Here is a 25,176-nt window from a genome sequence, read left to right on the forward strand (position 1 = left end):
TTTTCCCATTTTTGTTAGTGCCGTTGTTCTAGTAGTACAGGTCAATACTCAATATATGGCTATAAATCCCATACAAGACTTGACTTTGTCATTCCACTTTAGAATAATTGTAATGAGAGACTCCAACAAGTCTCTTATTGGAAGAATAAAGCATGCAATGTTTCCATAGTCAATTCTTTTTGGTATCTATGGTTATCTATCAGTAAGGCATAGCTCCATTGCAAAGTATTTTAAGCTTCCCTCATCATTTATTCAGAATATCTTATATAAAAATGGAAAAAGATGCATGAAATGAAACAGCATATACTTCATGATGCTTTATCAATGTACCACAGGATAAATAGAAGTGCACATAGACTGCCAATGGTCGTGTAAAGAAGACTTAGGTCATTATTACAAATGTGACAATAATTTGTAAAGTTTCTGAATACACGTGTACATTTAATATGTTACATTAATGTTATTTAAGACCAAGGTTTTATTTTTCCTATGTTTAAATACAATACCTACCAGGATACACAGAGCTAGACTTCTGCATTTCAGTGCTGGGCAAATGATGTATGACAACAACTGGTTATAGCATGTGGGTGACCATGTCCATGAGTTCATTTCTATGAGGTCAAAGACCTAAGTGCACAAGATGAGTCATTTTTTAATTTTAATTTGTGTTTCAAAGTTTCCAGTAACACGTTAATGGCATCCTATTTTACACTGACAAGTTCCTTCAGTGTTCAGCGATAATGCAGTCTGACACAGACACGAGCCATCGCTAAGACGTAAACATGATCACATGGAGATTAAATAAGAGAAAGTCATTTTAAGATCACTTCCATCCATCTTGCTAGAAGTTCTATTGGTTCATATTGAGTGCAGTAAATCCCCCCAAAAAACAATGGCCATCAAGTTACTGTAAGTACCGATAAACCTTAAAACAGTGATTTCCAGAGTCTGCTACAACAACATGGCCGTCTGAAGTCAGAGCCAGTCCTTGTGGACCATACAGGGGGTCTGCAGAAGTGTTGATGTAAGACAAAAACGATCCGCTTCCATCAAAAACCTATAGTCACGAAGACAGAATATTTACTGCTGGGTAAAGTAACTGTACATATAAAATATTACATGTATGACATACACATATTTGTTGAATGTTTGTGGTAAAGAAAAAAAGATGGAAAGTGCAAATATAGTGTAGAAGGTTTAGTATTACGGATCTCCAGTAGATAATTATAACTAGTTGCTCACCTTACAGTGTTGTGTAAAAAGCCAAAACCAACTTGTAACGCTTTTGTAGACCAAATCCACGAGACTGCCCTTGGTGGACCCAAAGTCTCCCAACCAGTGGTTTGTGAGCATGTAGCTCGGGTTTAAAAAACGGGTGCCAAACGGGATTTTTATTTTCCGATTTTTCATATTTTTCATTTTTTTTATTATTAAGATTAAAAAAAACAAGTAAAAAACTATTAAACTATATTAAAATCACAATAAAAATGTATAGTTATTGGGTGACGCGTACTTGTCTTTTAATCATTAATAATAAAAAAGTGAAAAATCCAGAAACGAGCACCGAACGGGATTTTCTTTTCAAACTTGCTCACAAACTTCTGTCATACACATATATATACACATATAGCTGTCAAAGCACAATAATGTTAACCATTTATTTAATGTGTATGCTGCTTACTGGGTGTATGTTTCTGGAACAAATAACATGCTGGCTCTTACTTGTATTCTGCTATTTCCCCAGTCAGCTACTATTATATTTCCATTGGAATCCACGGCCACTCCTGTTGGTGCGTTAAACTGTCCATTGCCTTCTCCATTTGATCCAAACTTCAAGATAAACTCTCCATCTTGATTAAATACCTGGATCGGAAGGTGACAAAATATCCCAATGATGCCACACATGGAATAACTTACAAGTCATACAATTGCCATAAATATTGTTACTCCTGATATATACACATATTATTCCAGGGTGATGTGCAACATTATTATTTACAATATTAGGTCAGTGGCTCTGCAGTCATATCACACACATCATAATTCAATGGACATACGTTAAGAATAATGAAATCTGCAGGGAAATCATTTATCCTATGCATATATATATTTACTAAATGTGGGAATGGGAATATAAAATGCTTTGCCAAATAACATTTACATGGCAGAATGATAGTCACAATGTTCTAGTAAAAGTTATTTTAAAATACAATACCTTAACCGAATGGTTGTGGAAATCAGTCACAATGATTTCATTATTGCTATTTACAGCAGCAAAGTGAGGTCCTAAATAAACAGAGAATTATACATGCATTTAACATTTTTGCAATACTGTTAGAAACGGATATACACAGCATTAACTATAATGACTATATACTAACTTTATTCTAAATGTACTATTAACTAATACATCCAGTTGTAGGATCCTACCTGTTCTCATACCCTACTTAATAGTAGAACACACTTTTTCTAGAACAAATCACCTTAAAACTTTAGTCTTGTATAGTTGCTAGTAATAATAATGTTCATGATCTTATGGTGGTCCCATCTGTCTATGAATTATGCTGATACCTGGAATACCCCTTTAACTAATTCATATGAATTCCATGGTATTTGATATCTCAAAGTACTGCTACGGCAGGCACACCGCGTTGCATGGGGAGAGGAGGAGGAGGTGAGCTCTGCCCTCTTTCACGGGGTACGGAGTGGTATGGCGCCGCACGTGTGTAACGCTACCGTAGGGCGCCACGCGCCCATTGCCATCTATGGGAGACGTATATTGGCCATATATATGTCGGTAGTATATACATCCCCCATACGGCTGTCTGAATGTAGCCTTAAAGGGGTATTCCGGGAATATGAACGTCTGACACAAAAACCTTTGATGATATAAATAAATGAATACAACAATACTCAGTGTCATTAGTCACAAAACGGAGCTTAAATAATATGATTTTATGATTTACAAAATTTATGACCTCTCTAAAGTAGGTGGAGTTATCACCAAGATGGCCGCCACTGGAAACTACAAGTTCCATGATCCTTTAGTTCTCAGTAACTCCTCCTACCACTTATGCTCTGCTAACAGTGATGATGTAACAGGTTTTCTTGCTCTGTTACCATAGTAATGATGTGTAACTGCCATCACCACAACACTGGCCATACTGGATGCACTGCAACCAACCGACTACAGCCAAGCGTAGTGGTGATCACATGACCCTGCCCAGGCAGGTACAGGACATGTGATGTGGACATGTGACCAGCGGCCATCTTCTTTTCTGCGACGGACCGCGCGGAGGAAATTAACGGACTGATTAAAGGGCCAGTAGCATTTTAATTCTTCATTACAGTCTATGTCACCAGCATTTTCTGCTAAGGGGAGCAAAATTTTAAATAACAACTAATAACACATTAGCTTTTATTTTGAGTGCCCGCTTGTATATGAATTATGCTGATTCCTGGAATACCCCTTTAAGTGAATACAATTTCCCCACGTCAGTTGGATATGCCATCACCTCCCTATTATGGAAGTTCACCTGTCAGAACCCCTGTCATTCTCAAATGAGAGAGCAGCAGAATCAGTTATTAACATTTGCTTACCAATAATGAAACATAAAACAGAAATCATACAATAGTATATAGCAAGGGTAATCTAAATATTACATAAACTCTACCTGCAAATTGCTTGTCTCCATTTCCTCGACTTCCAAACCTGGTTACTATTTTGCCATTGGGCTGGAAGATGAACACACAGCATGCCTTGTTGTCTACCACGATTATGTGTCCATTGCGATCAACTGACACACCTTTGGGTCCCATCAATTTCCCTGAACCAATTTTTGTCTGGAAAGTAGAAACACTACAGTCAGTATAAGGATAGATAATAGTTTTTGTTTAATGTGTCTAAGGCTTCACTTATAGCTTATTAGCTGGAGATGCAGATGACCCCTATGTAATGGGCAGGGTATTCAAGTACCGGTAGTTGCCTTACATATAAAACTGTGACCCTGTCACTAAAGGGGCTTCATTAGTGGTATTAGAGCTACTTACTTGAAAATGGATGACTATGGGGATAGGGCCTAACTTGCTGATCAGTGGGGGTCTCAGTGCCGAGACTCCCACAGATCATGAAATGAGTGGGTCGGATGGGGTCTCACGTACCTCCGTCAAACCTCTCGTCGCTCCGTCGTGGGGCAGACAGCCCTTTCTGCTCCATCAATCTCTATGGAGATGACAGAAATTGCAGAGCGCCGCAATCACTGATCACGGATGTGTGCCCGTCTGCTCCTCGACAAACAGGCCCCTTGTTTTTGTAATCTGTGGTGTCTTAGCACTGAGACCCCCACTGATCATCAAGTTAGGCCCTATCGCGTGCATAGGGCATACCTTTTGTTCATAGGAAAACCCCTTTAAAAGGAAACCTTTCCTGATGGTCGATACCTTCCTATCTACCGAGCCCTACATTGCCTTTACCCAAACTTTTAACCATACCTAACTAATTAAAAACGTTATCTTTTTTTAAGATTAACTTTAGAGGCTACTGCGGCATGGAGTAGCCTTACCAAGCGCCTGTAGCCTCTGATGTCTTACCTGTGTGCACAGGGCCGCAGTGCTCTTCGGCTACTCAGCTGTGCCCACGCATGCCCCATCATATAGTAAAGAAGAGAAGTGCATACCCAGCTTATGTGTCATATCAGAAAAGGAATTTTAAGGAATTCGTAACCAAAAAAAAGTAAATATTTTCAATTGATTTAAATGAATATCTATTTGTATATTTCTTTTCATGTTTTGTGAATTATTACAAATTAAATTTTGTTTTAGATTTACTACTGTTGGCCACTAGAGGGAGCATCATATGTATACTGAGCACAACGCACACAGGAGTTTCACCTTGGCATTTTAATGTTGTCTTTTTTTTGTGACATAAAATTTTGTGAGCAGAAAATGTAATAAAATTACAGTTTCTGATTTGGGTTTTTTTGGTCTCTCTGAGCATTAATAAGGAATGTGGTTCACAAAAGTATTATTATTATTATTTATTTACCTTGAACTTGCCGTCACTGGAGAAAATGCTGACCCACTTATTGTCATAGTCTGCAATAATAATGTCACCACTGGGGTGCACTGCCACGCCTGTTGGTCTCTGTAGCTGTCCTGGCGATCTTCCTCGAATGCCAAACCGGCTTTTGAATTGGCCGTCATTTGAAAATATCTGGAACACAAATCTTTTATTACTAACACAAACCTCTGACTGCAGCGATTCTATTGTTACGTCTGCTAATTGTATTGGTTGCGAATAAACTTATCTATTAAAATGCAATTCTAACCTTATGTTTTTTTAACCACCTACAAAAGAAGTAGGGATTAAACAGTATGTGCAGAAAAGTGAAATTGAGCTTTTTAACCTTAATTATTACTTTCTATTTTACTCTCACCAAGCTGTACTGCGCCAACGCTGTGTGCATGACCCTTGCCGCACTGCGCCAACGCTGTGTGCATGACCCTTGCCGCACTGCGCCAACGCTGTGTGCATGACCCTTGCCGCACTGCGCCATCGCTGTGTGCATGACCCTTGCCGCACTGCGCCATCGCTGTGTGCATGACCCTTGCCGCACTGCGCCATCGCTGTGTGCATGACCCTTGCCGCACTGCGCCATCGCTGTGTGCATGACCCTTGCCGCACTGCGCCATCGCTGTGTGCATGACCCTTGCCGCACTGCGCCATCGCTGTGTGCATGACCCTTGCCGCACTGCGCCATCGCTGTGTGCATGACCCTTGCCGCACTGCGCCATCGCTGTGTGCATGACCCTGGCCGCACTGCGCCATCGCTGTGTGCATGACCCTTGCCGCACTGCGCCATCGCTGTGTGCATGACCCTTGCCGCACTGCGCCACCGCTGTGTGCATGACCCTTGCCGCACTGCGCCACCGCTGTGTGCATGACCCTTGCCGCACTGCGCCATCGCTGTGTGCATGACCCTTGCCGCACTGCGCAGTTGTACTTCTATGAAAATTCATGTGTGGAACAGCATCCAGTCAGCCAACAAATTAATGGTAACTCACATATAGATAGGGTACACGGCAGATGCTGATCCTAGTTGCCAGAATCCAATAGTAGATAAAGTAGAAAAGCAGTCCTCCAGGATGAAGTATTGAATCAAAAGTTTTCCTTTATTCAGAGCTATTGTGCAACGTTTGGACCATATAGGTCTTTATCAGGCATGCTGCATGCTACCTCTGATAATTAAAGGAAAACTTTTGATTTAAAGGGAACCTGTCACCCCTTTTTTCACATATACAGCTAGTGTCAGGTTCCTACAGAGCCCTAGTAACTGACTCATAAATAGTTTCCCTCCGATCCCCATAAAATCAGAGTTATAATTTTGACTGGTATCTATGCATCTTTGGAGGGAGTCGAAAACAAGCAGCCTGCATGAACTACTACTCCTCTCCATGCAGGCTGCTGTGATTTCATGTGATACAATATGCTGTGATTTCTTGAGATATATGCTTGGTGCACAGTTCTCTAATGCTACAAAAGCTGTAGGACCTGAGATGATGTCACCCTGGTCACATGATATTATAGCTGCAGGATGTAGAGGAGCTGCTGGATTCAGCCCAAGGAGGCCACGCCCACCTCGACTTGCTGTAGCCAAGCTTAGATACCAGGTAAAACTATAAAGTTGAAAATTGGGAATCTAAGGGAACAATTTTTAGCTAAAAGAAAGGTGTCCGTTAGTTACCAGGGCTCTATGGGAACCTGTCACTACCTGCAATTGTGAAAAATGTGGTGACAGGTTCCCTTTAATACTTCATCCTGGAGTGCTGCTGATATTTTCTATTTAAACCCCCTAACCCTCCCAGTAGTTCAAACATCACTGTGTGCATGGCTCACCCATGTACTGTGAAATCACTATAAACATGTCCACCTCCCCAAACTGTGACATGGCTGTGTCAATTGCATGACCCCCATACTGTGACATCGCTGTTTGCATGACCCCCGAGTACTGCGATATCGCTATGTGCATAACTCCCCCCCCCCCCCTCGTATGGAACATCGCTGTGTACATAACCCCGCTATACTGCAACATTGCTGTGCACTTGACTCCACCATACTGAGACATTGCTGTGTGAATGATCCCCTTGTACAGCGGCATAACTGTGGGCATGACCCCAGAGTACTATAATATGGACCCCCTTGGTAATGTGACATGACTGTGTGCAACCTTAAGGTAATGTTAAATGACCGTAGGCATGACCCCCCGTACTGAGACATCGATGTGTGCATGAAGACCTCATACTACAGCATAACAGTGTGCAATACCCCCTCATACTACGGCATGACTGTGAGATTCACCCCCTTGTACTGTGGCATCTGTATGTATTATCCCCTAGTACTGAGACATGACTGTGTGCATGACACATCCACGTACTACAACATGACTGTGTGCAAGGAACCTCTCCATTATTGTGATTTGACTGTATTCATGACCCCTCCCCCCAGACTGTGAGATAACCCCCCCATACTGCGGCCTGACTGTGTGCATGACCCTTCCGTACTGTGCCGTGACTATATGCATCACCCCCCCGTACAGTGACATGACTGTGTGCATGATCCCCCCGCATGGCAACAAGACGGTGTGCATGATCCCCCCCATACTGCGACATGACTGTGTGCATGACCCCCCTGTACTGTGATGCGACTATGTGCATGACCCCCCCCCCCCATGTACTGCAAAGTGACTGTATGTATGGCCTCCTTCGTATAGTGACGTGACTGTGTGCATAGCTCCACCTGTATTGAGATGCGACTGTGTGTACTGTGGCATGAACCACATGTATTACACCCTCGTACAGCGAAACCCTTTCAAACTGCTACTTGACTGTGTGCATGACCCATTCATACAGAGACACTGCTGTGTGCATAGCCCCCCTCCATACTGCGACATGACTGTGTGCATGACTCCCCAAACTGTGACATGACTTTGTGCAGGACCACACTGTACTGCAACATGACTGTGTGCATGACCGCACTGTACTGCAACATGACTGTGTGCATGACCGCACTGTACTGCAACATGACTGTGTGCATGACCCTCACCTCTGACTGTAACATAATTCCCCCCTACTGCGGTACTGTGGCATGACTTTGTACATGACCCACCTAGCGCTATATGGATGACATTCTCCCCTGTACTGTATCACTGTGTGCTTGAACCCCTGTACTGCAACCTGACTGTGTGCATGACTCCCTCGTACTGCGGTATGACTGTGTGCATGACAAATCCCACCTCCCTCGGACTGCAACATAACCCCCCATAACCATAGGTGTGCATAACCCTCTTGTAGTGCAACACAACTGTCCATATGACCCCCTCGTAGTGTGTCACGATTGTGTGCATGGCCCCCCATACTGCAACTCGACTGTGTGCATAATTCCCCCCATAGTGTGACATGACCTCCCCCCCCGTACAGCAACACGGCTGTGTGCATGATCCCCCCCAGGAGCGTGACACAATTGTATGCACGATTCCTCTCTGTATTGTAACGTGACTGTGTGTATGACCTCCCCCCGTACTGCGACATGACTGTGTGCATGAGGGGCACATTAAGAGGGGCTACATGACACCAGAGTGGAGCAGATAAACATAAGTAGAGGACTTATTAATCTAAGGAGTGGAAAAGCTTTAGAGCCTGGAATTCAGGCATATTGTTTTCAGTCTGAATCATTTATTTCAAGTTTTGTTTTTAGGAACACATTTTTTCTAAAACATATTACAGATAACTTAGGATCTCATATGTCTGTAAGTGGTCACAATTTGTTGGGACAATAATCACATCAAAGCTATCATTAAAAATAACACCCATGACAATAAAACGAGCTTAGTAATCCATATCAAATAAAACTATTGAGTGTGAAGCAACAATCTGCAGGAAGCACTGCTCTAAAATGATGTACGGCATTAAATCCAAACCATTCCTCTGTGTCAGCAGGCAAATGGACTCAGTGGAAATTTCCACTCAATGCTGTGAGGTCAGAATCTAAAATGAGTCCATATCCTGTAGTATGAAAGCAGAGCTATCTACATTAATGAGTAAACAAAGCACGTTATGCAGCCCATTAAATGAGCAGCTGGATATGCTTTAAACACAATGGAAAGACTAACAAGCCGATAGCATTCACATCTAGCTTTAATAACATTTCGGACAAAGCTCTGGCTTAAAGCAAAAGCTATGGAGTGGAACATGGAGCTGTCACAACATTTTAAAGAAGATGTCCAGAAATATGCACATTTTTTCAGATATTATAGATTTAGTAAAAATTTGGTAAAGTTTAGGAAACCACCTTATCAAAGGTGTAACCCGATTTTAAATTTGGATCAGTGCCTCATATACTTAAACTTGTGCTCCAACACTTACACATTACACATGAATACCCTCAATACAATGTCCAGGAACAGCCTTACCTCATTAATAAAACGTTCAGCAGTAGCCTCCCCTTGATAAAACGTCCAGCAGCAGCCTCCCATCAATAAAATACTCAGCAGCAGCCTCCCCCCACTAATACATCTTGAATTAGCAGTCACAGGGCCACTTGTAATATAAGTAACAGCTGGGCAGAGGCAGAGAAATGTTCCCTTACATTCTCTGCAGCTATAAATGGTTAAAACTGCTGAAATATTCACAGTGATATCATTCATTGGGCCACTGCATGTATCCCTATACCAGCTTTGTATTGTTTTCATGCTTCTATTTTGGTGTTAATGGGATTTATTGTTTACTTTCTTTAAGAGTATCTTTTTAAGAGTAATGGTAAAGAAATTCCAGCTGCAAATGGTGTCCACGTGCGAATAAAATACTGTTTTCTTTATTCAAAAGCGTATTAAAAGCAGAAACATGATGAGGGCAAACAGCCTATATACATGGCAAACGCTGATACAGGGTAGTGAGGAGATGGATAACAGGCTACGCGTTTCAGAGAAACATCTCCTTAGTCATGGCTAACCTGTCAGGTTACATCCCTGGTTACATCCCTGCCAGGATACATTAGGGACTCTAAACATGTAGTTGGATTATTTGACGGTTTTGAGTGGAAAAACCACTACTATTGGCTCACTTGTGATGTCATTGGGCTATACCCATCACTTAACCATGAAATTGCCGTCACAAGTCTCCACTCCTTCCTGAGAAGGTTCAGTGATTACCCTAATGTCATGCAAGAATTTACGATCTTAGCGGTACAATTCCTGCTGGAAAATAATAATTTTGCATTTGATAAAGAATTTTTTGTGCAGAGATGTGGAGCAGCAATGGGGGGCAAATGCTCCCCATCACTAGCTAACATATACATGGCCGCATGGGAAGAACGGTTCCTCTTCACCTTGGACAATCCTTTTCTCTCCCGCATCAGGTGGTACGGTCGCTACATTGACGACCTCCTCCTGGTGTGGGAGGGGACGGAACCCGAGGTCGTAGAATTCTTACAGTACATAAACTCCAATGACATGCATCTCCGGTTCACACATGAATTATCCAAGAACTCAATACATTACTTGGACATCACACTCATGGGCACCCCACATGTCAGTATTGAACCCTACTCCAAACCAACAGCTCTTAATTCTACACTTAATGCTGGTTCATGTCACTCCAAACATGTTATTAAAAATATTCCTGTTGGGGAGATGATACGTACCAAACGCAACTGTACAGACATTGCAACCCTAACCCAAAAAATTCACAAAAAGAAGGAAGATTTGTCATACAGGGAATATCCGAGATGGATGCTGAATAGGGCACAAAATATAGTGGAGAAGATTCCTAGGAATAAGTTACTAACAGAAAACATTAAACAGAAACAACATAAACAGCAGGTCACATTCTCCACCACATTCAGTTTACAATATGAACAAATTTCTCACATTGTTAACAAACATCTTCCCATACTTTACACAGACAATGACTTGGCTTCCATTCTTCCAGACAAAATTAAATGTGTGGCTCGAAGAGCTCCCACACTAGGCATGCAACTATCCCCCAGTCTATTCACATCTAACAATCATGTGTCCAACACTTGGTTAGACTTAAAAGGTTTTTTTAAATGCGGCCACAAAAGATGTATTTGTTGCAACTTTCCTGCTCCCAACAAATATTTTACCTCTGTACGCACTCAACAAACAAACAAAATATGCAGCTTTATCAACTGCAATACAACATATGTAATTTATCTCATTACATGCACCAGATGTGACATACAATACGTGGGCTGTACCACCTGTTCTCTCAAAACAAGAATCCGTCGTCACATATCAGATGCTAGTAAAACAGAAACAATCAATGCCTCTACGGTTTCTAAACATTTTCAAAATGTTCATCAGGGAGATTGTACAGGACTCACAGTTATAGCAATTGAAAAAGTCAAGCGCCCTTCCAGAGGGGGGGATCACAGAAGGAAACTTCTCAATAGAGAAACCTTCTGGATCTTCTCGTTACAAACCCGTGTTCCGGAAGGTCTCAATAAAAAACAGGATATAATATATCAATATTGAAAGTATTCTGTTGCTATGTTCCATGTTAACATGTCCCTCTCATAACTAACATACTTTCCTTCTTTTACTTTTGTATACGTTAGTATTTTTAATGTTATTATGCATACCTGTGTTAAAAAAACAGCCTGTCTACCTCGCTGTGGAGCTTCACGTGACTCACGACACCGCCCATTTTTTTGGATCATGTGATACCAGTCGTACCCATATAAGCTCCCGGTCAGTTCTGACAGGTTAGCCATGACTAAGGAGATGTTTCTCTGAAACGCGTAGGCTGTTATCCGTCTCCTCACTACCCTGTATCAGCGTTTGCCATGTATATAGGCTGTTTGCCCTCATCATGTTTCTGCTTTTAATACGCTTTTGAATAAAGAAAACAGTATTTTATTCGTACGTGGACACCGTTTGCAGCTGGAATTTCTTTACCATTACCCTTCTTGTACTTGGAGCCACAGTATCCGTGCTCACGGGACGTCACGTCTGCATATGCCTTATCCATCCAGGTGAGCTGACTTATCTTCTGTTTGCTGTTCCTGTATCTTTTTAAGAGTTTGATAACATTCACTGCGCAGATTGAAAATAATTTTGATATTATAGGCAATGTCACCATTTTTGCATTAAAGAATTTAATGGTATAAGTTGCTTCTTTAACCTTTATTTATTTTTAATCTTTTTTTTTCTTAATGAGAGACTTTGGCAGGGGATCTTGTATGGTTAATTGCCCATTATTTCCTGATTCATATGGGTACCAACAGGGTGATAAGGGGAATCCCCTGCATAGTTTCCTATGTAAATGACAACAAAATACAACATTAGGGGGTGGAATAGTCTACAGTCCTGGCTGTTGGACAAACATGGGACTGCCCTGACTTACCAGCCCATTGTCAGTGTTTGTGTTTAAAGGAAACCTACCACTGCTCGCATGATAAAATCATGCGAGCAGACCACCTGGTAGGCTATTTAATACTGATGCCGGCACATACTTTAGTTAGGCACGGCGATCGTTAGTTTAGATAAAAAAATGTTTTACTTACATATGAAAATATTCCTCCGGTGCTACCCCTACGTCATCTTCGGAAGGGAGATGCCTTCCGATCTTTAATTATTCACGCCTCCTTCATTGTAGCCATTTCCTTCAGGTGCCGAGAGCCGTGACGTCACCAAGCTCTCGGCACCTATCACCAGCCGGCTGTGTGAGAGTTAGTATCTGCGCATGCGCGATAGGTGCCGGGAGCTTGGTGACGTCACGGCTCTCGGCACCCGAAGGAAACGGCTACAATGAAGGAGGCGGGAATAATTAAAGATCGGAAGGCATCTCCCTTCCGAAGATGACGTAGGGGTAGCACCGGAGGAATATTTTCATATGTAATTAAAACATTTTTTTATCTAAACTAACGATCGCCGTGCCTAACTAAAGTATGTGCCGGCATCAGTATTAAATAGCCTACCAGGTGGTCTGCTCGCATGATTTTATCATGCGAGCAGTGGTAGGTTTCCTTTAATTCTGGTTGAAAAAATGCTGCAGTAAAGTGAGGAGCAACACAGATATTTATTTTATGCTCATATATAAAAAAAAGTAACCAGAGGCACAGAGACATTCAGGTTGTTCCTATTTCTCTCTGCTTTAAGATAGTGATGTCCCATGTATAATGCTAACACTAAATAACACAAATAGGAATGCATATGACTGCAGTTGTAAAGAAGACAGACATACCTGGACACACTGGTTGTTACTGTCTGCAATCAATATTTTTCCATTGGTTGATGCTGCTACTCCTTGGAGATTAGTAAATTCACCCTTATTTCTTCCCTTTGTACCTAGAGGTGAAAAGATAATCTAATTTGAAGCATCTAGCAATTAAAAATAAGCCCTTTCTGTACGCAGATACAAATGTATTGATCTCTGTTCAAAATTAGAAAAAAAATATATTATACATATTACACAATCTCTGGAAAAAAATTAAGATACCACTGCAACATTTTCAGTTTCAGTTTTTTCTCTTGTTTGGTAGATTTTTGAGTAAAACGTATATTGTTCTTTTATTATGTTAACTACTGACAAAAAGTCTCTAAAATGCCAAACTAAAATTTGGGGATTTGCAGCAAATGAGAAATAGTCAAAATAATACAATAAGAAGCAGTGCCGTCAGACCTCAAATAATAGAAAGAAAACAAGTTCATTTTTATTTAGAAACAACAACAACTCTAGAAGAGTTCAGAAATGAATATTTGGTGGAATATCCATGATTTTCAATCACAGCGTTCATGTGTCTTAGCAGGCTTTCCACCAGTCTTTCACACTGCTTTTGGGTGACATTATGCCACTCCTGGCACAGACATTTTAGCAGTTCTTCTTTGTTTGATGGCTTGTGACTATCCAGCTTTCACTTGATTACATTCTAGAGGTGTTCAATGGGGTTCGGGTCTGGGGATTGGGCTGGCCATCACAGGGTCTTGATGTGGAGCTCCATCCACACACTGATTGTCCTGCTAGAAAAACCAGTCCTCAGAGTTAAAAAAACATTGATTGAGTAGAAGGACACAAGTGCTTTTTCCAGGTAACCTTGTATGCAGACCTTGACCTGCAAAATTCCCGCCTTGCTTAAGCATCATCACACATCCTCCCCCAAATTTCACAGTGGGCATCACACAGGCAAGGCATCAAAGAAGATTACCATACTCCAGTCCTCTATGGTCCAATCCTTATGGTCTTTGGCAAAGTTCAGCACAGCTCTCCTTTGCTTCTCATAGATAAAAGCCTTGTATCTAGCTTTATATGACTTGAGCCCTGCTGTTGTTGCCATGCAGGTGACCCCAGCTGCCATTTGCCATCCCTTTTGTAGGTCACTTGATGTCATCCTATGGTTGCTGAGTGACATTCAAATAAGATGACGGTCAGTCCTGTCATTGGCAGAGGGCAAAAGTGACTCTCCAATCTGTAGCTTTGTTGTCCCCAATGTCTGCTCCTTGACCTTGTTGTAATGGACGCAACGTGACGCTCACTGTCTCCCTCTGCTAGTACATTTGAGTTTTCTTGTCAACTCCTTATGAATGGTTAAAAGTAATTTTTTGATTGAAACTACTTTTGGGCTTTTTCGAGCCCTTGTTTGGCCATCCATCTTGACCTATTGCAAGAGGATTGTGAAGACCACAGCAGTGATTTTTATACTTTCCTTCTTTAACTCTTTAAGCACCTGGCCCTTTTTTATTTTTTAATTTCTATTTTTCACTCCCCACAATCAAAAATCTATAACTTCGATTGTTTTCTGCGCAACAACAAACTGCACTTCATAGTGACAGTATTTATTCTTCCATGCGGTGTACTGGGAAGACCCGAGGCTGTCATGGCAACCGATCGCCGCTCCCCGATTACGTCACGGGGAGCGTCGATCTCCAACAAGATGGCAGCGTCCGTGTGCCGCCATCTTTTTGAAGCCGCCGGCTTAACACCCGCGATTGGTGCTAGCATCAGCCCGTGAGCCCTCTCCATGCACCCGCAGCTGACCCGTGACGTGTTATTATGTCACGGGTCGTCAAAGGGTTAAATAAGATTTGGTTCAGGTGATCGCCTAATCCAAAGCACACAAAGTAGAATGTAGAATGAGGTGTACTTTGGTTAGAATGCAACTAAGACTGGAATAGAAAGAGATGCTGATTTTTAGAAAACTGTGCAGTGGTCTCTTAATATTTTTCCAGATTTTTTTTTCCAAACTCAGTGTTCAAGTAAGATTTTTTACTTTATTGTTAAGCCACCAAACTTTTATCTTAGAGAGTTGGCTCTCTAGGCATAAAACTTAGTTTCCATTGGATCAAAGTAGTAGCAATAATATGTATGAAGATTATATGGTAAAGCACATGGGCTACATATGTAGAGGCTAAGCACAGTGGGTACGTAAAGATGAGCTTTCTTTGAGGTCGTGCAAGATGTAAACTTGGAGATCATGTGAACATTATTTTCATCTTAAAAAACCACTGGAAAATCAAGTTTTATCCAAAACAAACATTAACATGTCAGAATATTAATGAATATATAGAAAAGGCAGCATTTCCTATGTAAATTTGTAAAGAAAAAGTTAGTAGAACGTTTAGATGTATGTTACATCAGAAAAGAAACTATTCTCCTTATGGCGAGTTTGTCATTACAGTCCTCTGTTTTCCCTGACCTGTGTCTCTTATGCAGCCAAACCAGCTCCCTACACTGTACCGACAAGATGAAAAGAGACCAAAACAGCACGGTCCACAGTGTGGAAGTCTGTTCCTTTTTGTATACATATTCTGGTTTTGCCATTATCACACATCTTCTATTAGACATGTTTCTGCATGTAAATGTACCTGTTCCTTTTTCACATCTCAAACAAAGTAATTTATTTTTACACCATCACCACCCACCCCCAAACGATAGGAGCATAACCCAGGATAGGAGGGAGAGAGAGGAAAAAGAGAAAAATAAAACCTATAGCTTCAGCCTTTCCCTGTTCTTACCATGTTGCCCACTGCATATATACACAACTTCCTGTAGCTTAGTAGCTTACTCCTTCAGTCCATCCTAATGGCGTCACTCACTGTGCCTCCTTCCCTCACTGTCTATCTCTCTGACAGACATAAGGAGAGAGAAGGGGGAGTGCAGTCCCCTGCTTCAGCCCCTCCTATTCATCAGTTCTTAGACATGTAAACCAAGAGAGAGTTTGCAGACAGCACTAAGGTAAGTATCAGGAATGCTGAATCACTTGATGTAAACATTCAGGGATTACCATTATAGCAGTAAATACACATGGGCAATTTTTGTAAAAGAGTGGCCAACCCCTTTAATGGGCCCCCCTTCAAGTTAACAAGAGTTAACATGGAAACATTTGCATATTTATTTCCCAGATATACATTATAAATGCATTGTTGTGTGTGTTATCGTATATACTAGTATACACTGTTGATTAAGTTGCTTGACTTTCATTTATGGCTTTAAATAGTGTAACTGGTGTTTTTACTAAAAAAAAAATTTTTTTAACCCCTTAAGGACGCAGCCATTTTGTAGCTTAAGGCTCAGTCCCATTTTTTGGATTCTGACTTGCGTCTCTTTATATGGTTATAACTTTTGAACACTGTTACTTATCAAATCAAAGCGATTCTGAGATTGTTTTTCCCCACATGTTGTACTTCATTTTAGTGGTAAATTTTGGCTGATAAGTTTTGCGTTTATTTACAAAAAAAAGAAAAAAAAAATGATGAATTTTTAGAAAAATTTTCCATTTTCGAAATCACCGCATTTTCAGGCAGATTGATTTACCACCTAAATAACTTGCCAAGTCACATTTCTCATGTGTCTACTTTACCTTTTCATAATTTTTGAAATGTCTAGATAATTTATTTTGACGTTACGCGGCTTACAAATCGAATAGCGATTTTCCGTATTTTCAGAATTGACTATTTTGGGGATAAATACTGTTTGAAATTAAATTTTACATATTTAGCATTAAAACCACCCTATATAACCAACCCATTTTCAAATCTGCACCCCTCAAGCTATCAGAAACAGCATTTACGAAGATTGTTAACCCCTTGAGATCTTCATAGTAATTGAATCAAAATGGCGGTGAAATTTATAATGGTCAAATTTTGACGGTTATACGTTCATTTAGTCCTAAAATTTACACATTACCAAAAGATAAAAAGAGAAAACCCACCATAAAGTTTGTTCTCAGAGACCCCCCACATGTGGCCGTGACTTGTTTTATGGGGGCACAGCGAAGCTCAGAAGGGAAGGAGCCCTGCAGCTGCCAGGATTTTAGTTTTCTCATTGGCCCCTTTTGAAGGCTATAACATTTTTTGCTTTTCCGTTATTTGGGCCATGTGACGCATTTTTTTGCGGGATGAGATGCTTTTTCCAGTGTTACCATTTTGGGGTTGGTATCCCCTATTGTTGAAAATTTAGGAACTTTTTTTGAGGTCATGAGTAGAAAAGCATCAATTCTGTACTGGATTTTTTACTTTTTTTTTTCGTGTTCACCGTATAGCCTAATAATCATGTTATCTTTATTCTATGGGTCGATACGATTACGGAGATACCAGACATGAATATTTTTTTTTATGTTTGACTAAATTTGCAAAAATAAAACCCTAATGTGGGGGAAAATCTATCATTTTTGCATCACCGTCTTCCAAGTGGCATAACATTGTTACGTTTTTTGGCTACAGAGCTGGGTGATGGCTTGTTTTTTGTGGGACATGTTGTACTTTGCAACAGTATCATTCTGGAGTACATATGTTTTGTTGATCACTTTTTATTGCATTTTTAGTGGGATATATGATTGCTTGTTCATGATAATACTCTGCAATACTCATGTATTGCAGGGTATTAGCAGTGTGAGCCTATGCAGATGCATAGGCTGACACTTTGCCTTTAAGATGACGTCACAGACGCCATCCTAAAAGCACTGTTTTCAGGCTTCTCTGGGGTCCCGATCGGACCCCAGAGGTGCCATAGCAGCGATCGGCACCCCCGAAAACGGCACGGGGGCGCCGATCATGGGGTAAAGACCCCTGGAAGGCACGACCGCGGCATTTAACGGGTTAAACACCCGCGATCACAGCCCACTCCGTCCGCGGGTGTTACCCGGGGATGTCAGAGGTAGATTACCGCTTACAGTCTGCGACTCCCGATGCCGGTTCGGCTCCTCTGCAGAGCTGAACTGGCATCGTCTCTGCGCAGTAGCTGTACTGCGCTGAGCGCTATTCGCGGGACTCAGCGCAGTACAGCTATGGCGCAGAGCGCTAAGGGGTTAATAAATGTGTTTAGTTTACTTACTAGTTTTAAACTGGATTTTGTTATTTTTATTAATTTTTTCTCATGTAATTATTTATTGTAATTGTTATTTTTTATACAATTAACTTCCTCATCTGGACACATTTGTACAACTAAGGCTATGTAGACACAAACGTTATTTAGGAACATGTGCATGTAGTACAATTCATTTAAAATATAGGCGCACTATTACAGCTATTATCTCAAATCCACGAAGAAATAGAATCATCTCATCTCCGACTAATAAATATTAGGCCTGTGTTTGTTAGTACAAAAGACCATATTCTGCCTCACACTTCTTCGTTTGTTGTTTGTAGTGTTATAAAAACTTCACTGTGGCTCCTAAACAATATAACTGTTTTCATCTAAATATCACAAAAATGTTTACATTTTTGAACATAGATGCCACTTACCTACTCTAAATATTAAATCGTCCTCTATTGGGTTTTCTTTCCTTTTCCCCGTACTGTACATACTTGCCGGCCTCTTCACTGCCTTCTGCTTGACGTGTCCACTGCCAGGAGACTTCACTCTCCTCTTGACCCCCTCTGTTGTGGGGGACACATCCGCAGACTTTACCACCTTGAGTTTAAAAGGGCTTCCTTTGATATGTTGGTCATAAAGTCTCAGAGATAGAGTAAAATCCCCCTCTTTTGGAATTGTATACAAATATTCATAGGTGCCATTTTTATTGTCTAATATCTCTCCATCTGAGACACTACCATCAGGCGTAAACAACTCAGCCGAGATGTAGGCATTGCCAGTTTTGCACAGTTCACCGTCCTTGTCCTTTGTGGTAATCGTAACAGACATAGGCTGACCGACCACACTCTGTCTCAAACCTTCGCCGGTGGCCACAGTCTCCGACGCAACAGCATTCGTGGTCAGTATAGTTCCAAGATTGTGAATAGACTTTTTTAACCCTTCAGTTTCTACAATGAAGTCCAATTGGTCATTCTCATGAGGAAGTAATGGGAAATCCTGGTCTGCCAATTCGTTGAGCTTATCGCTCATCTGTTTTTTCACTAGTAAGACCTCTGTCTCAGTCCCATGGTTAAGTGCTTGTGCTGTAAAAGTGCTACAACTCTTTATACTGTCCTGCCCTTCAATTAATGTGTCTAGCTGGGCTTGGAGAACCTAAGACCAAAGTACAAAATTCAGTAGTTAGTTATTTAACCAGAAAAAAAAAAATCCTTCCCTGAACAGAGAGTCTACAGGCACAGCTGATAGTCTTATCTAGCAGCAGCCAATCGTATATATGGTCTAGATTGTATACACGAAACTTAGAAATGGAAACCAAGTAACTGATGTTACACCTTAACCTATGTGTACGCAATTCGATATGTATACAATTTTTTTTACCAAAATGAATCACTTGCCTTGTGTTTTAGCCCATAGTTCACTTCCAGTTCCATGAGCAATACACTCTTCCGAACATTTAGTGTTTTCTGTAGGTCTTCAAAGGTGGAATGAATTTCATCAACAATGCTTGACTTCTGTATAGCCAGCTGGTTGATAATTTCAGATACAACCTGTAGCGCCGAGTCTATTTCAGGTAACCTAAAGTAATAAAAAGGACATGTACATTTCTAGTAAAACAACGGCAATTATAAAACAACACCCTTACATATAAGGTAAAGTTCACATTATTTCCAAGTAGAACATTGACAATTATGGAAGTGGGAAATAATGGACACCAAAACTAAAAGTCCTGTCATTAATGCATGGAACTGCTAAAAAAGAAGTCACAAACACTTAGATATCTGGAGCATCAGGGTTACAAAGCGAGGAGCAACTAACAGGCAACACTCCCGAATGTAGCCAAACAGAGTACGGTATACAAAAACCAAAAATTATGTTAGTGGTCAACTAACATGGGACATTTTGAGAGTTGAGCACTAACACAATTTTTGGTTTTTGTTTGCTGAAAAAGCACAATCCCCAGGTATGTATTTTGAGGATTTATATTTTTGTTACTTTTCTATCTATTGTACAGAAACACTGGTGTAAGCGGTTGGTGAAGGGGTTAAATTGTGCATAAGTTCCAGTTATTTACAATGTAATGGTAATTGCTTTTGGTAAGAAACACATTTATTTATGGCGAAGAACCAAGACACAACGTCCAATTAATCACATCATGCTACAGAGCGCTACATCAAGAAGCAAGCCTGTTCCGAAAGAAACACATACCTCTTCTTGACAGCATCCAGCTGAGCCTGCAGGGCCGCCTTATGCTGCTCCACCACATCTTTGAGGGGCACAGTGGGGTGCTCGGCATGCTCCCCTCCAGTACAGTCTTGGCACATAGCAGTCTCACATGACTGGCAGTAAAATTCCATCACCTGTGGCAGAGAAAAATCAAGAGGAAGAATATGAATTACCCTTTGCCATAACTGATGTAGAAACAGATGGCTTAGGGAATTTTTTTTTAAATCCTTGGAATCGGATTGTTGCTCACTATTATGGTTCAGGAATTTATCATTATTATCATTATAATAATCATCATTATTTTAATTTTAAGTGTTACTATAGTCTGCAAATTGCACAAAAAAAAACCAATTAAATGGTCATTTAGACCCCAAAAGTTACATTACTTCAAGATATACGATTGATCGGTATTCATTTCTTTAATGAATGTATTTTTTACGTTGCGCCTGTTCCAACAGACCTGCACTGGGAAATTTATCAGAAGTCTCTGGAAGCAAAACTGTTCTACTTGCTCATGGCAACCAGATTTCTTAAAAAAAATATACCATCAAAATCCATGATGATAAACAAGAGACACCTAATCATAGATCCCGGCACTGTTACTGTGATTATCTTGTTGTATTTGTTATCCATGGAATCCCATCTTGTAAAATAAACTTTTAAAATTATGCTAATGAGCCTGGGGGCTCTGGTGGATGTTTTCAGAGCACCTCAGTGATGTCTTTTCACTGGTTGTTACAGCGAGCACTTTCTGCTGCTGCTAGATTACACAGGCAGAGGGAGAGAGCAGGGGAAGGGTGAGACATGTTCTGCTCACTGTAAACAGCCTGTGCCACTGCAGCAATGAGGGTGCTATGGAAACACCCACCAGAGCCCCTCATGCTCATTAGCATAAAGTTGTTTTTAGAGGAAACGAAGCAATATAAGAAGATTACCACAGTTACGGCGCCTGGGTCTAGGAGTGAATGTCCCCGGTTAATCCATGCTTGATTTTGATGATAGATTTCCTTTAAATAAAAAATGTATTCCTGCGAGAACTCCACAGGAGACAATAGAAGTAAAATACAAGATGAGACTGCTTAATAAAGCAAGACACTGAACAGGAGCTTACAATACCCTTAAAGTTAGTTAGTCATGTCCTGGTCTGTAATCCATATGATATTTCTCTGCACACACTTTTCTTAATTCTCTTGCAAATTTCTAGAGCTGCTGGTACAGGTCCAAGACTCCAACTCTCTAATCATGAAGGATATACTAAGGAATTAGCATTTTGTTTATAATTAAAGGTCAAAAGGATTAGGTGGGTTCAAGTAACAAGATTGTACACATGACAAGCTGAATTACTTGTGATCCTATTTAATCAGCTCCTTTCACTTCCTTCTGCTCCATTGTTCATTTACATTAGACTACAGATAGGAATCCAGTCATTCAGAACTCAAGCCGCAGAAGGATTCAGAGAAAAGAATCTGTATATTTTCATCATAATGATCTTTTTTATTCTCATCATTGAAGTAACTAATTGGATCTCACTACATTTAAAGAGTTTGAACAGAAATTTATACTGATGGCCCATGTCTAGGAGTTGGGGCTAAAACACAATTGCCATTATCAGCCTGTGATCATAGAATGTGAGAAGTGCCGACTACACCGCAGGGGATGGAACTCCATGCATCATAATGATATACTGTATAATGAGTTTCTGCTTCCCCAATATGTGGCAGAGCCAACTGTAATCACTACAGTGTCGGCTCTGCGGTATAATGGGGAGCAGAGAGGAGTCATTGGCGGAGGACAGCTCAAAGGGATGCTACAGTGCATCTACCTTATTTAGGCAATTTAAGTATTTTTAAATTGCACAAGGAACTTTGTTCATTCTTGATTTATGTTATATTTTATAACATACATTCTATCTCTATACATTGTTTTCATGTAACTATAAATAACTAAATATTCTAGCTATGGACCTTTTGGCCTATTTCTGGCATCGTTCCTTCACAATAGATAAAAGGAACCTTGCATCAGGAAATTCATTTTATATGATGACAGGTTCCAATAGACTCTGGCAAGTAGATAAAAATATGCCTTAGATTTTTAACCATTTTCAGCAAACCAACATAATAGTATGTTAGCATGAGGCAAGGTGTGCATATTGCACATTGCACCCAGCGTCAACCTCTATGAGTGGTGCTGGCCCGATCGCGAGTATTAACCCTTGACATGTCGATAGCTAAGCATGTAACATGGGCGCCGCTACCTTGGCTGTAATCGGGGACATCATCAGTGAGCGACATAATTGCATCAGAATAAAGGGGAGGTGTCATTTGAAGCCCAAGGGAAAGTCGCATATACAGGGCCCACCAAAAAAATGGCGCAAAATTATTTTCTCATCAAGTTGACTTCATTTGGAAATTTTTTCCCGCTTCCCAGGACAAGGCAGGTAAAATTAAATACCCTCACTAGAAAGTACAATTTGTTACACAGAATATAAGCTCTTATAAATCTCTGTACACAGAAAAATATGAGAGTTTTGGACTTTTAAGAAAATGGAAACGCAAAAAACTAAAAAGGTATTGGTAGGAGGGGGTTAATTAATTCTTTAACACAACCTAACTGTCATGATGTAAAAATGATCTTCCTAATGTGCATACAAGGGAAAGTGATTATACCAAAGATATTCAGTATGGTTTTTCCACCTGGAAATTGTTTGTGCAGAAAATCCATTTTTCAGCAGTAGATAAGCAGATGTGTGGTGTATTTGCAGGTTATGACAAATGGAAATCTGCACACAGACTTTGTATTGATGTGGATTTATTCTCGAAATAAGATAGATGGCAAAAATCTGCACTTAATCAGGATAAAATTATCGATGACTTTTTATCAATAACTATATTTTTATTGATTACCATTAAAAGTTAAGTTTTAATTCTGTTTACATCCTGTTATTCTGTTAAGTTTTCATTAGGATGTTGTGACCTCTGGCATCTTGTTGCTGTATGGACTAGAGTACGAGAATGACTAGTTTGAGTGATTAAATAGTAGAAGTGGACATTTCCCTGCAGTTTTTCTATATGACATTCTGGATCGTTTTGGATTCACTTAGATTGTCAGATTGCTCCTAAACTGTCAATGCTTCCAGGCAGTATTTAGCATGGCGATTTTGGATCAGAGTTTATGACAGTAGTTTGCACAAGGCAGCCAATAAACATGATGCAAAAATAACTGAAGTAAGGCCCATTACCCACAACTACAGTTTGTTGCGTGCAACGTCCAGCCTGAACGCTCAGAAACCGGGACTGAACTGACACGTTGGGTTCAGGTCTGGTTTCTGAGCTTTCGGGTCGGACATACCACCAAGAACATGATGCAAGTTTGATGCGAGTTCCTGTAAGCCTAAAATATCACAAACCCAACAAATCTCTTACATTTCCATCATGATTGGGACATGACAAAGGTTTTCCAGCAGCAACAGCATTCACTGTCTCCAGAATGGAGGACTCTTCTATCCCATTATCTGGACTCCGCTGCAGCACATCCATCAGGTTTGTAATAAAGAAATTATTCTGTAGCGCAGACACACCCTTCTCGGGTAGAATTGAGGTCTGGCGGCAGACTGGGCAGGAGAGGGTCAAGCTGTGAGCTGGAATGTAATTCTGCAAACACCTGAAATGTCATAGAAAAGATACCGCATTAGTTACACATTGTCTGGAATGAGGGAAAATATAGCTAGCCTCAACTAAACTTGTCAGCACACTGTCCCGGAGCAGTTACACAGCAGTTATCTTTATCAACATAAGGTTTACAACAATAAACCAGGGGATCATAACAATCAGCATAAACATGCAAAGGAAAATGACAAGCAAGATAGTGGCTTAGCAGCTTGGCTGGTTCTATGAAAATGGGTTATACAAAGGTCATTATTATATTATTGCTACATATGAGGAATGCTTCTTACATTGTTGGGGCAGTATTTTATTCACACAGAATTCACACAAATATCCATAATTCTGGAGGGGTTTGAGAGGATGAACTCCCATCAGGGCAATCAACAAAGTAGTCCCAGGTACTGGATAGTTTACCAGAACCTTTTTAATTGGGCTTTAAATTAGAGAAAATTTCTGGTCCCGAGGATAATTTTGGTGTTCATGACTTATCCTTAGGGTATCCTTCAATGTTCAGTATTTTCAGGAAGCCTGCGGTGCCAAGTGTACACAGTCGACACAGGCATCTGTTCCCTAGCACTATATACCAGGGTCAGATACTTATCTGTCAAATTAGAATTGGTCAGGGACCAGAAATACTATGTAATGGGATCCCATGTTTAGCAAACATAAGATTGTTTGTGAAGGGTTGAACCAATATTAACTGCAGAGATATATGGAAAAAAAACTTGAGGACCCCTTTAAGATTATCCAACGTTAAGTTAAAAGAGCAAAGACGTGAAAAGGTTAAATGGAAAGTCGGTGGTATTCATGGCAGTAGAGTACTGCACACAATAGTCTTTTTAATCAATGACCAATGGTTTATGTTTAAACAGTCAGCTGATATCTCCCTAGTCTAGGCTAGTTTAATATTATGTGACCACGGTTGAAAGATTTAATTTTTGTCATGTATTAAAGACTAACCAAG

General features: G+C 40.5%; 1 protein-coding gene across 6 annotated transcripts in view; it reads right to left on the reverse strand.

Annotated features, from left to right (window-relative positions):
- Window positions 1–723: 723 nt before the first annotated feature.
- Window positions 724–25,176, reverse strand: part of TRIM2 (tripartite motif containing 2) — a 100,590-nt gene continuing 76,137 nt past the window's right edge. For all 6 annotated transcript variants that reach the window (XM_072121140.1, XM_072121098.1, XM_072121119.1 and 3 more), the window contains 10 exons: window positions 23,973–24,210; window positions 20,533–20,684; window positions 19,722–19,902; window positions 18,756–19,479; window positions 13,261–13,364; window positions 5,045–5,212; window positions 3,675–3,843; window positions 2,216–2,286; window positions 1,723–1,863; window positions 724–1,057 (listed from right to left, as the gene is read on the reverse strand). In XM_072121140.1, coding sequence (XP_071977241.1) covers window positions 905–1,057; window positions 1,723–1,863; window positions 2,216–2,286; window positions 3,675–3,843; window positions 5,045–5,212; window positions 13,261–13,364; window positions 18,756–19,479; window positions 19,722–19,902; window positions 20,533–20,684; window positions 23,973–24,210 — 2,101 coding nt within the window. In that variant the 3' untranslated portion in view covers window positions 724–904. The remainder of the gene's footprint in view (window positions 1,058–1,722; window positions 1,864–2,215; window positions 2,287–3,674; window positions 3,844–5,044; window positions 5,213–13,260; window positions 13,365–18,755; window positions 19,480–19,721; window positions 19,903–20,532; window positions 20,685–23,972; window positions 24,211–25,176) is intronic.

The sequence above is a fragment of the Engystomops pustulosus genome, chromosome 1 (genome assembly GCF_040894005.1).
Source record: "Engystomops pustulosus chromosome 1, aEngPut4.maternal, whole genome shotgun sequence".
Lineage (NCBI taxonomy): Eukaryota > Metazoa > Chordata > Amphibia > Anura > Leptodactylidae > Engystomops > Engystomops pustulosus.